Source organism: Polypterus senegalus, chromosome 2 (genome assembly GCF_016835505.1).
Source record: "Polypterus senegalus isolate Bchr_013 chromosome 2, ASM1683550v1, whole genome shotgun sequence".
NCBI classification, from domain to species: Eukaryota; Metazoa; Chordata; class Cladistia; order Polypteriformes; family Polypteridae; genus Polypterus; species Polypterus senegalus.
The window spans coordinates 286,507,619-286,523,831 of record NC_053155.1 but is presented as its reverse complement, the minus strand read 5'-3'; the positions used below and the strand labels follow the sequence as shown (position 1 = coordinate 286,523,831).

The following is a 16,213-nucleotide window of genomic DNA, read 5'->3' as shown; positions in this document are numbered from 1 at the left end:
CTGTGTTGGCTGGGATTGGCTCCAGCAGACGCCCGTGACCCTGTGTTAGGATATAGTGGGTTGGAAAATGACCGACTGACTTCATTTTAATGGTCATGGCCAGCAGTAGAGTTTTGCCAGATGAAAGTGCTATAAATAAATGGACATTCTGAAGAATATACCAGACATAGTCATAATTTGTTCATTAATGCACTTCTTTTATTGCTGCTATATTTTAATACAGATTGATCAGAATGTGTTACTACTCATGAGTGACAAGGCTTTATCCAGTTATTTTTCCCCATATGGTGATCGTTTAGCAGTTGTAGACTTCTGCAAGAGGCAAAATTTTCAGATGCATGAAATGTCTAGGAAAGAAAAGCTGCAACAGAATTTACACAAGAAACTTGAACCTCGTTCAGATGAAGAGGATAAACAACCAACTAAACATATGGGTCGGAATGGAAATAGTAATGCTAAAAAGTCAGTCAGTCAGTCATTGTCCAACCTGCTTTTGAGAAAAATCCAGAAATTGACCATGGCTGCACTTTGAAGATTAAAAGACTTCTACCCTCAGGTGAAGTGGAAGAAGCAGATGATTTTGGTGGAGTAATATGTGATGCATAAGCAGAGTTTTGGGAGAAATTTTACAATAAATGTACACTTAGTAAAACATTCAGAGTGCCATTTCTGAGGCATCATTTTACATTAAGTAAGTGGAGAGCCATAGCAAAAGTGATCTTTATCGGATACGAGCAGTGTAGGTACTTTCCAATCTAGCTTGCCCCAGCTTTCGTGGAGCAGGCTTTTTTTTGAAGCATTGAGAAAAATAATACACTTTTAGAAAGCTTCATGTTGTTTGTGCACCCTTTGGAATCTGAGGCTCTCCAAATGACAATTTCTAATTTCACAGAAGTGGCATTACCTGAGCTCATTGAAGTTCTTCAGGTACACTCATGCAAAAGGCTACCCAAAACTGATAATATACAGCAGATAGGAGATAGCACATAAGGAGTTGATTCAAGAACCAATGTTTGTTATTTATATCTGGACCAAAGTTCTGAAAAATATCATGTTTACCATCATTTAATAAAATTTATGAAGAGGCAGTACCTGACAGTAAGAAAGTTCGAAAGATTTTCCAAATGAAATACGTCAAAATCAAAAAACTGTTTCAAATTATTTGGTAAAATTCATCAAGGAACTAGATGATTCAGAGTTGGCAACATTTCTTCAATTCTGTAAAGGTTCAGATAGAATTTGCACAGAAAATATTGATGTAACTTTTGTGAACCTTGAAGGTTTGGCACATCGGCCAGTGTCTCATACTTGTAGTGGTGTTTTGGAATTACCAGATAACTATGAAAGGTATCCTGAATTTCGCAGTGAATTCTTAGCTGTTCTAAAGTCAGGCATATGGGTAATGGATATTGGGTGACAAAACAAACGTTACGGAACAGCCATATAAATATGTTCCATCTACAGTTCTTTGCACTTTAGCAGCAAACGTTGGCATTGTTCTCTGTTGTGGTTCCCTAATAATGTTCCAAAGTGAGTGAGGAAAAATATTTGGAATACCAAGAAATTATGGTTTCATTAGTAGTAGAAAGTATGGTTCATTATATAAACAATGTTTTTCTTTTCTGAAATCAAAAAAATGTTCTTCTTGTAGGACATGGACTCACACTTAAAAATGCTATTAATGCATATATAACAGTACAACTTAAAACAAATTTCTAGATTATGTCAGGAAAAACAAAGCATTTTATTTCCTATTTCATTGTTTTCATATTGTGTGCTAATGAGAGGCATATTTTTGTGATTACCAAAGAACAAGATTGTAATATTTTGGCTAAATTATTTTTAATGATATTCCTTGTTTGAAATATTAACTTAATTGTTATATGAATACTGATTAAGTGTTCAGTTTGATACAAATTTTCTCACAAAATAAAATTTATAATGCTATCATTACTCTCGTGAAATGGTTAAAACCTATATTATGTGTATTTTCTTGGACTGTTTTAAAAGTCCTTTTACTTTTTTCTTCTGGAAATGAACAACATTTTTGGTACAATGATTTGAATGCAGAATAAAGAATTATGTATGTTGTTACAATTTTCTTTTATTAATAATTAACAAAATAATTACCAACGTTTACACTCCTTCATTTTCATAAAGTTTTACGTGTTTGCCTAATGTGCAATTGCTATCTTTGTATTGTGAAATACTGTGAAAAAATGCAAGAAATACTGTGAGCATATGAGCTAATAACATGAGAAGAACAGTGATTGGATTGGCCCTGTTTTCTCAGAGATAGTCCTGTGTTCAGACACTCTTCTGGACACTGCCTGTGTAGTTGGTGTGTTCTTTCTGTTTCTCTGTTAAGTTTTCTGTACCAACTTCATGTCTTTGCTATGTCAGTCTTCCACTGTGTATTTGGTCATTCTAAACAGGTGCTATATAAGTGAATCTGGGTATGTGTAAAAATGTGTACTCTGTGAATGACTGGCATCCCATCCTATATTGTTTCATACCTTGCACCTGATGCTGCACAAATGTGCATAATATCCATTTGACCTTGATCTGCATTAGTAGAATAGAAAATAAATTGATTGTAAAGTAGAATATGTCAGTCAGTCATTTTCCAACCCACTATATCCCACAGGGTCATGGGGGTCTTCTGGAGCCAATCCCAGCCAGCACAGGACACAAGGCAGGAGCAAACCCTGGGCAGGGCACCAGCCCACCGCAGGGCACACACACCCATACTCCAAGCACACACTAGGGACAATTTAGGATCACCAATGTACCTAAACTGCATGTCTTTGGACTGTGGGAGGAAACCGGAGCACCCAGAGGAAACCCACACAGACACGGGGAGAACATGCAAACTCCATGCAGGAAGTGAACCCAGGTCTCCTTACTGCGAGGCAGCAGTGCTACCACTGCGCCACTGTGCCACCTACAATGTAAAACTAAAAAAAGATAAATTAATAAACAAAAACATATTAGTAAGTTTAGTTTTTCAGCAGCTGGCAGACTCTCTTCACCTACCTACCTGTAGTTCTGTAGAGATATTGCCAACTCAGGAATTTTATGAGGTTTGTATCACTTCGTTGTTAAACGACCTTTTTAAAGCAAAAGTGATTGGTCAGCGAAATTATGCTGATCTTGTATGTGGACCGTCAGTCTCTCCATCAGTGCCATTTTTTTTCAAAAAGGATTCCCCCTGAGAGAAGATGGCAGGTGAATTATTGTCAACAAAACACAGGCACCTGAGAAATAAACTGAAATGTTACTCACTCAGGATTTTTCTGCCCATACAGTAAAAGTTTTGTTGACCTGCACATTCCAGCTTCAGGTGTTTGAATTACGTCGTGATATACAAGAAACGCAAACAAACGCGGCAGCTCCTCATAACGGGCATCAGACTCAGCAGCCTGGAATTTAGCTTAGTGTGTACTGCTGTATTAATTGCTGTGTACATACTGTATCTTGGGTTCAGTCAGAATTACAGCTAACATGCCTTCATTTATGAACAGACTGAAATTCTGTACGGAATTATCTGTATCTAACACTTCTTTCTTGAGCCCCGGAGATCCAGTGAACAGCAGCTTTGAAAGTTGCCGAGCACATTCAAAGCAAAATCGTAGTCTTGGTTTGCTTCAATCACACTTGGTCCAGAATTTAACATGCTGTTAAAGTCAGCTTCTGAAGAACATTGTCTGTTATTACACAGTAAATCGCTTTCTTCGTCACATGCTTTATGCGCCCGTATACAGTTTGCACTGTCACCGCAAATGCTGGGTCAACAACCACCCTAAGTCACCAGACGCCATTCACAGGATGAATATATGTGGGGCGGCTCATGGTGGATGACTTTCTGTTTTAGGGTTAAAAGTTACAAGGTTTAAGGTCTAACGGCAGGAATATTTATTCAGAAACCAAATATGAAATTCTTATTCATATACAGTGGAACCTCGGTTTGCGAGTAACTTGGTTTACAAGTGTTTTGCAAGACGAGCAAAAATTTTTAATAAATTTTGACTTGATAAACGATGGTCTTGCAGGACGAGTAGTCTCTGTCGAGCCTCACGTGATCACAACTTCTCTCTCTCTCACTCACTCACTCACTGCAGGATTGTGGCTCACTCGTATAAGTCAACATCTGTGCTAGTATATAGCATTATTGTGTGTGTGAAAATGCCCCCCATGAAGAAAAAAGTTGAAAAGGAAGGTGGTAAGAAGAAGGAGATGATTATGGTGGAAATTAAGAAGGAAATCATAGAGAAGCATGAACGAGGTGTGCGAGTGGCCGACATTGCAAGATTTTATAAAAAGCCTACTTCTATGATTTGCACGATATTAAAGTAGAGAGAAGAAATAAAGGGGCTAGATGCAGCAAAAGGAGTCACGAGAGTATCAAAGCAACGGCCACATGTTCTGGAAGATGTAGAAAAGCTGCTTCTCGTGTGGATAAATGAGAAGCAACTAGCAGGTGATACCGTGACAGAGAACTTGATCTGCGAGAAGGCAAAGGGCTTGTACGCCGACCTCGTAAGTAAACTTCCAGGTACGTCAACAGAAAATGAAGAAGGCTTCAAGGCCAGCAGGGGATGGTTTAATAACTTTAAAAGGAGAAGTGGCATCCATAGTATTGTGAGGCATGGAGAGGCTGCAAGTTCGGATGCTAAGGCAGCTGAGGCATTCGCTGCAAAGTTCCAGAGGCTCATGGTTTCTGAGCGTTACCTGCCACAGCAAGTTTTTAACTGCGATGAGACTGGGCTTTTTTGGTAAAAAGATGCCAAAGAGAACTTACATTACAGCAGAGGAGAATGCAATTCCCGGTCACAAGCCTATGAAAGACTGTCTCACCCTCTTGTTGTGTGCTAATTCAAGCGGGGATTTCAAAGTCAAGCCCTTCCTCGTGTATCATTCTGAGAATCCACGAGCATTCAAGAAATGCAAGGTGCAAAAGAGCCAGTTAAATGTTATGTGGAGGTCCAACAGCAAGGCTTGGGTCACTCGTATCTTGTTCGTTGAGTGGATCAACGAGGTCTTCGGTCCTGCAGTGAAGAGATACCTTTTAGAAAATAATCTGCCAGTCAAAGTCATGCTGCTTATGGATAATGCTCCAGCTCATCCTCCGGGTCTTGAAGACGACCTACTGGAGGAATTCGACTTCATTAAGGTCAAGTTCCTTCCTCCAAACACCACTCCCCTACTCCAGCCCATGGATCAGCAGGTTATTTCGAACTTTAAAAAGCTTTACACCAAAGCACTATTTCAGCGATGCTTCGAGGTGACTGAAGGAACAAACCTTAAACTCCGAGGGTTTTGGAAAAATCAATTTCCACATCGTGAGCTGCCTCAAGATCATTGATAAAGCCTGGGATGGAATCACCAAGAGAACACTCAATTCTGCTTGGAGAAAACTGTGGCCTGATTGCATTTTTGGACAGGACTCTGAGGGGTTTGCTCATGAACAGGAGCCGCCAGTTGTTCATGAAATTGTGTCCTTGGGCAAGACCATGGGACTGGAGGTAAATGAGGACGACATTCAAGAGCTGGTGGAGGAACATGGCCAGGAGCTGACCACTGATGAACTGATGGATCTGCATCGAGAGCAACAGCAAGAGGTTATGGAGGATATCTCATCTGAGGAGGAGGAGAAAAAGGCAGAGGAATCCCTCACTTCAAATGAGATCAGGGAGATATGTAAAATGTGGGAAAAAGTGCGAAACGTTGTAGAAAATCACCACCCAAATAAGGCGGCAGCAGTGCGAGCAATGAATCTGTTTAATGACAATGCAATGTCGCATTTCCGCGAAATCCTCAAAAGGAGGCAAAAGCAGCTATCATTGGACGGTTTCCTTGTTAAAGTTGCACGAAAAGAAAAAAATTCCAGTGAGCCAACAGAGTGCAGTGATTCTGTGAGTAGTGAAAGTCATCGTACACAATAACCCTCCTCCTGCTCCTTTTTTTGAAACGTAAAGTGCATGTTATTTTGTTGTATGTATTTTTACTTTATACAAGTACTGTATTTTGTATTCATCGTTATTATATAAATATTTGTGGGTTGTGAAACGAATCATCATTGTTTCCATTATTTCAAATGGGGAAATTCGCTTTGATATACAAGTGCTTTGGACTACGAGTACGTTTCTGGAACGAATTATGCTCGCAAACCGAGGTTCCACTGTATTTTGATTAATTTCGCGACCCCTTCAGCCCAGGTTAACCAATGTGTAAGCCCTGTTATGACGAAAACTAAAAACATTTTTAGTAAATTATTATTTTATTTCAGTTGGTCTTTTCAACTACTTTAATAGTTTAGTTGTAGTTTTTCATTTCGGTTTTGTTACGAGCAATGTTCAAAAAGTTTCCGCACTGTTCTTGAACACTGTTTATTATCAATTTCAAAAACAAATGACATCACTTTTCTACATAGTCACCTTCGTCTGTGATGCAATTTTCCCAGCGTAGTACTAAGTTTTTAATGCCCAATTACTCTTCCCGCCTTCACCATTTCCAATGAAAATATAAAAGTGCGGAAACTTTTTGAACGTCACTCGTAATTATTTTATTTCAGCTTATGAAAATGTTTTTTATTAATATTTTCAGTTTTGATATTAGTTTTCTTTAACTTTGCTATCCTTAATTCAAATCAAAATTTCTCCCGTTTTTAAAATAGGGTTTCTCAACTTAAGTAATTCATTAATTTACAGCTCTTTGTTTTTGCTTAAGCCCATTTCGCGCCTTCGGGCTCAAGAAGCCTGCAGATGAGCCTTTGGAAAAATGTTAGCTCAACATCTGATTTGTACCTTTGTTACCAGATGAAGTCCAGACAAACATAGAGCATAGAGAGGCTAGCAGTTTATTTGCTGTTTAGTATACTCTTGGTAAAGCCAGATAGTTTTGCAATACCGAGCCTTTAAAGATGATCTCCGATGTTATATGGAGTTGTTGCTTTGTTCCTGCTGCGGGTTTAAGTGTAGGATTCTTCTTGCATTGGAGTGAACTCGTTCACTTGACTGCTTTCCCATCTTACTTTCTACTGTTAGGCGTTTGCTGTGTTGTCTGCAACTTAGGGGAAAGCATTGCTGTTTCTGTTTAAATTAGTTTAATTGTTACTGACTTTGGGTGATGTTTTACTCTGTTGAATGACACATACTGTATGTGATGCGATATGAATTATTAAATGACTAATAATTAAATGGAAGAATAGTGCAATGGAAAAGATTCATTATGCAGGCATACTATTTAGAAAATGCACATGTGCATACTGTACTTTTTTATAATGTAAGATCACAAAGGTTAGTCTTCTCCCTTAATGAGCTGGAAACAGAAAAATGGAGCAGTAACAGTAAAGCAGTAACAGACAACAGGGGTTAATGGCATGATCAGGGAGGACCAGCATACTGAAGTGGCCAAGGGCAGATGGCTTTTATATTGACCAGAATCTTTCTCCTATTCATTGTAAATTATCTTTAGGTTAATGTACAAACAATATATTCATACTTTTTAATATCCATATGTATTAAGAACTCAATTTATTAATAAAAAAGTATGCACTTAAATTACAAATATGGAATTATTCTTATAACAAACATAGGTTGAACTAATGAATTAATCTGAATCATGTTTCCTTAAATAACTTACAGTAAAAGTAATGCAAGTGTTTGTTGGGCTGTTTTTACAAACATGTGTCCCTTTTTTAGCTAATGAACTAAGTAATCTTATGAATACAATTTGCATCTTATTACAAATGTTACCCTCCCCTATAAAATTGTCCTTCAAAATAATGCACCACTTCAGCAGGCACAGACAATGCAAAGAGAAACACTTAATGCAAGTTTGTGGCTTCAGATATTACAGACTTTAAACTGTATTTGAATTTTTTTTAAATAAACTTTAATTGTTAAATAAAAGGAACAGCTGTATTTTTCTATACACGATAACATATATCTATATGGTAATTCTAAATATTAATACGAAGGACGTTCAAAAAGTTTCCACACTTTTATATTTTCGTTGGAAATGGTGAAGACGGGAGGAGTAGCAGCTGCGCATTAAAAAGCTGGTACGACGCTGGGAAAATTGCACCGCAAATGAAGGTGACTGTATGTAGAAAGGTGATGTCATTTGCTTCTGAATTTCTTAACAAATAGAGTTTAAAAAATGTGGAAACTTTTTAAACATTCCTCGTATTTTGAGCTATGCATTTAATTTCAGGAAGCTTTAAATACTTTTTAATATGAGTTTTCTTATATTAGAGTAATTTTTATTACTGTAAACCACATTATCTGCCTTAAGTAAAAAGCAATGATTCAAATTATTTTGTGTGCTTTTAGTATTGATAAACATTTAATAAGTATTGTCTTAAACAACTGCACATAAGCATTTTAGTTAAACAGCATCATTGGCAGTTGGCATCTCTAAATACTTTTAAACATAATTACTTTTCATGTAAGCCTTTTTCCTTTACAGTTCTGTATTAAACCAGCTTTCTAGGACTTCAACATACAACCTTGATTAACGTTTGAAGATGTTGCATAAATGTTCAAAACTGTTTGAAATTTTTGAAAGGGGGTGGCACGGTGGCGCAGTGGTAGCACTGCTGCCTCGCAGTTACGAGACCCGGGTTCGCTTCCCGGGTCCTCCCTGCGTGGAGTTTGCATGTTCTCCCTGTGTCTGCGTGGGTTTCCTCCGGGTGCTCCGGTTTCCTCCCACAATCCAAAGACATGCCGGTTAGGTGGATTGGTGTTACTAAATTGGCCCTAGTGTGTGCTTGGTATTTGTGTGTGTCCTGCCCAGGATTGGTTCCTGCCTTGTGCCCTGTGTTGGCTGGGACTAGCTCCAGCAGACCCCCGTGACCCTGTATTTGGATTCAGCGGGTTAGAAAATGGATGGATGTTTGAAAGTATTAATTTCATGTTGCAGCTGTCAATAAACATTAAATATCTAATTCTCTTTTTCCAGAACATTTTATAGAAAAATGAAGAAGAATTTCAACAGTTCTTTTCCCATGAGTTTCCAGAGTGCAACAAATTCAGAGAATGAAACTTTAGTTCACCCAGAAATGTTTTACATAAATGGTTTACATGGTTTGCTCTTTGCAAATTATTTTTATATTTTTTTGTTCATCGTTTATATTTTTACAATATTTGCTAATGTATTTGTGATTTTATTGATATATTTTGATCAAAATCTTCATAATCCAAAATATATTGCTGTCACTCACTTAACCTGTGCTGATTTATGTACATCTACAGCTTTAATTCCTAAAATAATAGAAATATTTCTTTTTAACTCCAATTTTATTTCATATGATGCATGTTTGGCTAATATGTTTTTTGTTCATTTCTTTAATGGAATACAATCTCTTTCTCTGGCAATCCTGGCGTATGACCGGTTTATTGCCATATGTTACCCTTTACAATATCATAGTATTAATACTAACAGCAGGATGGTCATAATTATATTTTCAGTTTGGGGGCTTTCTGCACTCCTATTGTCTACTATGGTTCTTTTAATTCGAAGATTGAGTTTCTGCCAGTCAGTAGTGATAAACAGTTACTTTTGTGATCACGGACCTGTCTACAGACTAGCCTGCAATGATTTTCACCTAAATTTAATAATTGGTTTTGTATGCATTGCTTTGTTACTTTTTACACCCCTGACATTCATTCTGATTTCATATGTAGCAATTGGGCTTGCGCTGCAAAAAATTGCAACAGTAGATGAAAGACAAAAAGCTCTGAAAACATGTACATCCCACATCATTCTGGTGGCAATGTTTTATCTTCCAGTGGCGGTTACATATGTTGCTTCACAGTTTGCGAATTTTCATCCCAATGCAAGAATTTTAAGTAACTCAATGGCTGCTGCAATTCCTCCAATGCTCAACCCCATAGTCTATACGCTTAAAACAGAAGAGATAATGGATTCAATCAAAAAACATTATAAAAGAAAAGGTAGACAAAAAAGTTAATAAAAATGTTTTTGGCCAGATAGTTCTGTTATTCCTTTTAACAGCACAAAGCAATATCTCAAAACAAACAAGTTCATTCAAAGTAATTATTGTGATATTTGACTATCCTCTCTTAGAAAGGAAATGTAACCTTGGCTTGTGATAAATAAAACACATATATATATTTATAAAGCCATTGGTTATGAATTTTGCTGTATAGTAATGCTAACTTTTGTAATAATTACTCACTCTAAAAATAGATAAGAGGAAATATAGTTTTAATTTCTTTCGGAAAGTTAAATATTATCTTGTTTTAGAATGGAAATGTTGTACTCCTGGTTTCCTCCATTTATTAAGAATTTCAAAAACAAATTACATCACTTTTCTACATAGTCGCCTTCATTTGCGATGCAATTTTCCCAGTGTCTTACCAACTTTTTAATGCCCAGTTACTACTCCGCTCGCCTTCACCATTTCCAAAGAGCAGAAGCTTTTTGAATGTCCCTTGTGTGTGTGTGTATACATATATACAAATATTAATAAAATATATATACAGGTGCCGGTCATAAAATTTGAATATCATGACAAAGTTGATTTATTTCAGTAATTCCATTCAAAAAGTGAAACTTGTATATTAGATTCAATCATTACACACAGACTGATGTATTTCAAATGTTTATTCCTTTTAATTTTGATGATTATAACTGACAACTAATGAAAGTCCCAAATTCAGTATCTCGGAAAATTAGAATATCAGTTAAGACCAATGCAAAAAAAGGATTTTTAGAAATGTTGGCCAACTGAAAGGTATGAACATGAAAAGTATGAGCATGTACTGCACTCAATATTTAGTTGGGGCTCCTTTGGCCTGGATTACTGCAGCAATGTGGCGTGGCATGGAGTCGATCAGTCTGTGGCACTGCTCAGGTGTTATGAGATCCCACGTTGCTCTGATAGTGGCCTTCAGCTCTTCTGAATTGTTGGGTCTGGCGTATTGCATCTTCCTCTTCACAATACCCCATTGATTTTCTATGGGGTTAAGGTCAGGCGAGTTTGCTGGCCAATCAAGAACAGGGATACCATGGTCCTTAAACCAGGTACTGGTAGTTTTGGCACTGTGTGCAGGTGCCAGGTCCTATTGGGAAATGAAATCTGCATCTCCATAAAGTTCGTCAGCAGCAGGAAGCATGAAGTGCTCTAAAACTTCCTGGTAGACGGCTGCGTTGACCTTGGACCTCAGAAAACACAATGGACCAACACCAGCAGATGACATGGCACCCCAAACCATCACTGAATGTGGAAACTTTACACTGGACCTCAAGCAACGTGGATTCTGTGCCTCTCCTCTCTTCCTCCAGACTCTGGGACCTTGATTTCCAAAGGAAATGCAAAATTTACTTTCATCAGAGAACATAACTTTGGACCACACAGCAGCAGTCCAGTCGAGACGCTTCTGACGCTGTCTCTTGTTCAAGAGTGGCTTGACACAAGGAATGCGACAGCTGAAACCCATGTCTTGCATACGCCTGTGCGTGGTGGTTCTTGAAGCACTGACTCCAGCTGCAGTCCACTCTTTGTGAATCTCCCCCACAGTTTTGAATGGGTTTTGTTTCACAATCCTCTCCAGGGTGCAGTTATCCCTATTGCTTGTACACTTTTTTCTACCACATCTTGTCCTTCCCTTCGCCTCTCTATTAATGTGCCTGGACACAGAGCTCTGTGAACAGCCAGCCTCTTTAGCAATGACCTTTTGTGTCTTGCCCTCCTTGTGCAAGGTGTCAATGGTGGTCTTTTGGACAACTGTCAAGTCAGCAGTCTTCCCCATGATTGTGTAGCCTACAGAACTTAACTGAGAGACCATTTAAAGGCTTTTGCAGGTGTTTTGAGTTAATTAGCTGATTAGTGAGGCACCAGCTGTCTTCAATATTGAACCTTTTCACAATATTCAAATTTTCCGAGATATTGAATTTGGGACTTTCATTAGTTGTCAGTTATAATCATCAAAATTAAAAGAAATAAACATTTGAAATACATCAGTCTGTGTGTAATGAATGAATCAAATATACAAGTTTCACTTTTTGAATGGAATTACTGAAATAAATCAACTTTGTCATGATATTCTAATTTTATGACCGGCACCTGTATGTGTGTATATATATATATATATATTTATAGTAAAGTAATCCTTTGGTTATGCTTTTTAAACTGCTTGTAAATATTAATATAGAAACAGGTAAGAGAAAATTACATTTACATTTTTTTGAAAATGTTTAAATAAACTATAGAGGTTATGATAGCAGCTTTTAAAAAAGCTTTTTATTTTTAATTCATTTTTCATGAGGGAAAAAAGGCGACTAAGTTAGATCCCCAGAGCAAGGTGAACACTGTGTATTTTTTAAAAATATTTTCTATGTACAGTGGGTACGGAAAGTATTCAGACCCCCTTCAATTTTTCACTCTTTGTTATATTGCAGCCATTTGCTAAAATCATTTAAATTAATTTTTTCCCTCATTAATGTACACACAGCACCCCATATTGACAGACAAAAAAAGAATTTTTGAAATTGTTGCAGATTTATTAAAAAATAAAAACTGAAATATCACATGGTCCTAAGTATTCAGACTCCCAGTATTTAGTAGAAGCACCCTTTTGAGCTAATACAGCCATGAGTCTTCTTGGGAAAGATGCAACAAGTTTTTCACACCTGGATTTTGGGATCCACTGCCATTCCTCCTTGCAGATCCTCTCCAGTTCTGTCAGGTTGGATGGTAAACGTTGGTGGACAGCCATTTTAGGTCTCCAGAGATGCTCAATTGGGTTTAAGTCAGGGCTCTGGCTGGGCCATTTAAGAACAGTCACAGAGTTGTTGTGAAGCCACTCCTTCATTATTTTAGCTGTGTGCTTAGGGTCATTGTCTTGTTGGAAGGTAAACCTTCAGCTCAGTCTGAGGTCCTTAGCACTCTGGAGAAGGTTTCTGTCTAGGATATCCCTGTACTTGGCCACATTCATCTTTCCCTCGATTGCAACCAGTCGTCCTGTCCCTGCAGCTGAAAAACACGCCCACAGCATGATGCTGCAACCACCATGCTTCACTGTGGGGACTGTATTGGACAAGTGATGAGCAGTGCCTGGTTGTCTACACACACTGAGGAGAGGCAAGACACATGACAGCCACGCATGGAGTTTGCTAAAAGACACCTGAAGGACTCTGAGATGGTGAGAAATAAGATTCTCTGGTCTGATGAGACCAAGATAGAACTTTTTGGCCTTAATTCTAAGCGGTATGTGTGGAGACAACCAGGCACAATTTCAAAAGTTCGTTTTTTTGTCTGTCAATATGGGGTGCTGTGTGTACATTAATGAGGAAAAAAATTAATTTAAATGATTTTAGCAAATGGCTGCAATATAACAAAGAGTGAAAAATTGAAGGGGTTCTGAATACTTTCCGTACCCACTGTATACTGTATAATAGCATATATGTACAAAGAACACTTAACATTTTACAAATTACTGTTCCAATCTATCCTGTCTGGTCTTCTGGTAAGACTGCAAACAAATACAGTAATAACTCACTAGTGCAAAACCTTTTATCTGCCATTTCTTAATTCAGTGCAATCATTCTAGTTTCATATGTAGCTATTTAGCAAGTTTTGGCAAGAACCACAACAGTGAAAACAACAATATTTATTTCTCTACCACATTTTCATACATATGATGTTGCTGAATGTCATTTACAAGATGTCACAGAAATAGTAAAAAAAGAAAATCAAATTAAAATTAGATAAATAACATAGAAGAAAGTAATACACATTTACATAGAACAGATATAAGTAATACAGAAGTAGAGTCCGTATATGTTATAAGTATCTAAAGTAGAGCCCAGTGATACAATCAGATGGCTGGGAAGACCAAGCAAAAAATGCAGCTAAGCAAGAGAAAAAACAAAATCTTCCCAGTGTTTCCGGTCAGTCGCTCCTTATTTTATTTCATTTTATTTTTATATGCATCTTCTCAGAAGATTAAATGCAGTGGGTCTTGTGGACAGCAGGGGCATCCACTTTCATTCAGATATCACATGTGGCTTCAGAAGGACCAGAGAAGAAAACAGAAAAGTAAATATTAATAGTGATTGCAGATTCATTGAAAAGTATGATAATTCTATGTGTATCTAGTTTATTAAGAGAAAAACTAAAAAGTAGCTATGAAAAGCAAAATGAAAAAAGTAGATTTTTACAGTTTTTTTAAACAAGCCGCAGTGTTAGCTTGGCATGTCTCTTTTTGTTAAAGTATTTTACATTTTTGGTGCATAACAGCAAACTGCCACCTCACCAGTTCTTTTATGCTTGGCTGGTGGAATAATAAGCAGACCACCATTAGAGGATGTAAGGTAACCATTTGGAATGAAGGGGTACAGATTCTCCGAAACATATGGAACAGCAAGATTACTTCAGGCTTTATACACCATTGGTAGAATTATAAAGTCATTTCTAAAGAACACAAGTAACAAATGTCTAAGCAATGAAACTGGTGAATTTTGCTCAGATTTTCTTTTTCTGCTTAAGATTCTTGCTGGTGTGTTCTGGACTAACTGCAACTAATTTATGTCTCTTATAGGTAATCCTGTTAGGAGTGCATTGCCAAAACTATAAAAGGCCTGAATTTCTGAGCATCTTGTAATGTTATAAGAGGTCTAATGTTTGAAGTGTTCCTTAAGTGGAAAAGCACAAACCTTGTCATATTGTTAATGTGTGATTTAATGTTTAGGTTAGAGTACATGATTACATGACTTTTACTGTTAAAGAATCAAGTTTATTTCTGTGATCTTATTTGTTTCCATTTTTATCAATGGCCAAGATTTCAGTTTTGTCCTTATTTAGCTTGAGGAAATTTCAATTTGTCTATTCAGAAATATAAGTAAGGCAATGAATATGCTGTCTGTGGTGGGCTGCGCCCTGCCCTGAGTTTCTTTCCTGCATTGTGCCCTGTGTTGGCTGGGATTGGCTCCAGCAGACCCCCCGTGACCCTGTAGTTAGGATATAGCGGGGTGGATACTGGATGAATGGATGGATGAATATGCTGTAGGAAAGAAGGTGTTTAAAGAATGCACTTCACATATTATAAAGCAATGTGGTAATAAAATGTAAAGAATTGGCTTATATCAGTACTAACCCTGCACAATGGCAAAACAGACTGACATTTGTTAGAGGAGGTATTGTGACCACAGAGTTTGTAATACTTTTTACTTGACGATATTACAAGGTTTGTCATATCTGAGTGTAAACAATGAGTAATTAAGTGAACTGATCTGAAGTAAGTAGTAATCAATTCTTTGTGTTTCAAAGAGACCAGGATTATCTCTTTAAGCATTTATTATTGTAATACAAAGATCTGAAAAAACAGTAGTGTGGTGTGTTTTTAACAGATACAAAAACAATTGTAAAATTAATTTTATTTTACATACAATGTACAATTCATAGCTATCTGTAACATTATTGGTTATCTTTCCTGTGATTCATTCATCAGAACCTGTTTGTCTAATTCCGGTTGTGGGAAGTTTAGTCTAAATTTAGGACTGCAATAATTTAATTAAAACCTTTTCTGGGAAGTGCCAAGAAGGAGACATCTTTCAACTTACCCTAAACATGTTTGGCTTGTGTAAGGATGCTGGATTATACAGAGAACACACACATGAACAGAGGAAGAATATGCAAACTCCACACCTGACAGGTCAGACCAGGATCTTATGCAGTGTTAACTTGAGCACCACTGTGTCAACCCATTCATCTATTCATCCATTTTGTAAACCTACTTAATGAAAGTTTCTGCCCACTTAAAATTACAGTCTGTCCTGGCTGCTTTTGGCACTGGGAATGATTCATCCCAGGAAAGGTTATCGGATCATCACAGGGAACAAAAGCACACATAATCATCCTCAGTTATATTTGCCATTCAACTCTAAAAGTCTACTTTAAACAAATGTAGGGATGCAAATTTATGGCCACAAATTTTATTGGCACTGGGCATGAAACAACCAGCCCACCATAGGGCACAATTACACTCACTTATACTGGCCAATCATCTCCAAGAGTCTGTTTGACTTTAAACAAATGCAGTACACATTGATAAGTATTCACTTCCAGAGCTGAATTGATGGAGAAAATAAGAATCCAAAAATGGACAAGAAAAACTGTGGTCAGGTACAGGTGCAGTGAAAACCAAAATGTGACAAAATTAGAAAAGTAGCACAAATTAGTCAA

General features: G+C 37.3%; 1 protein-coding gene across 1 annotated transcript in view; it reads left to right on the top strand.

Moving 5' to 3' along the window:
* Window positions 1-9,010: 9,010 nt before the first annotated feature.
* LOC120524611 (olfactory receptor 52E4-like) overlaps window positions 9,011-16,213 on the top strand; it is a 10,992-nt gene continuing 3,789 nt past the window's right edge. The window contains exon 1 of the mRNA XM_039746441.1: window positions 9,011-9,959. Coding sequence (XP_039602375.1) covers window positions 9,011-9,959 — 949 coding nt within the window. The remainder of the gene's footprint in view (window positions 9,960-16,213) is intronic.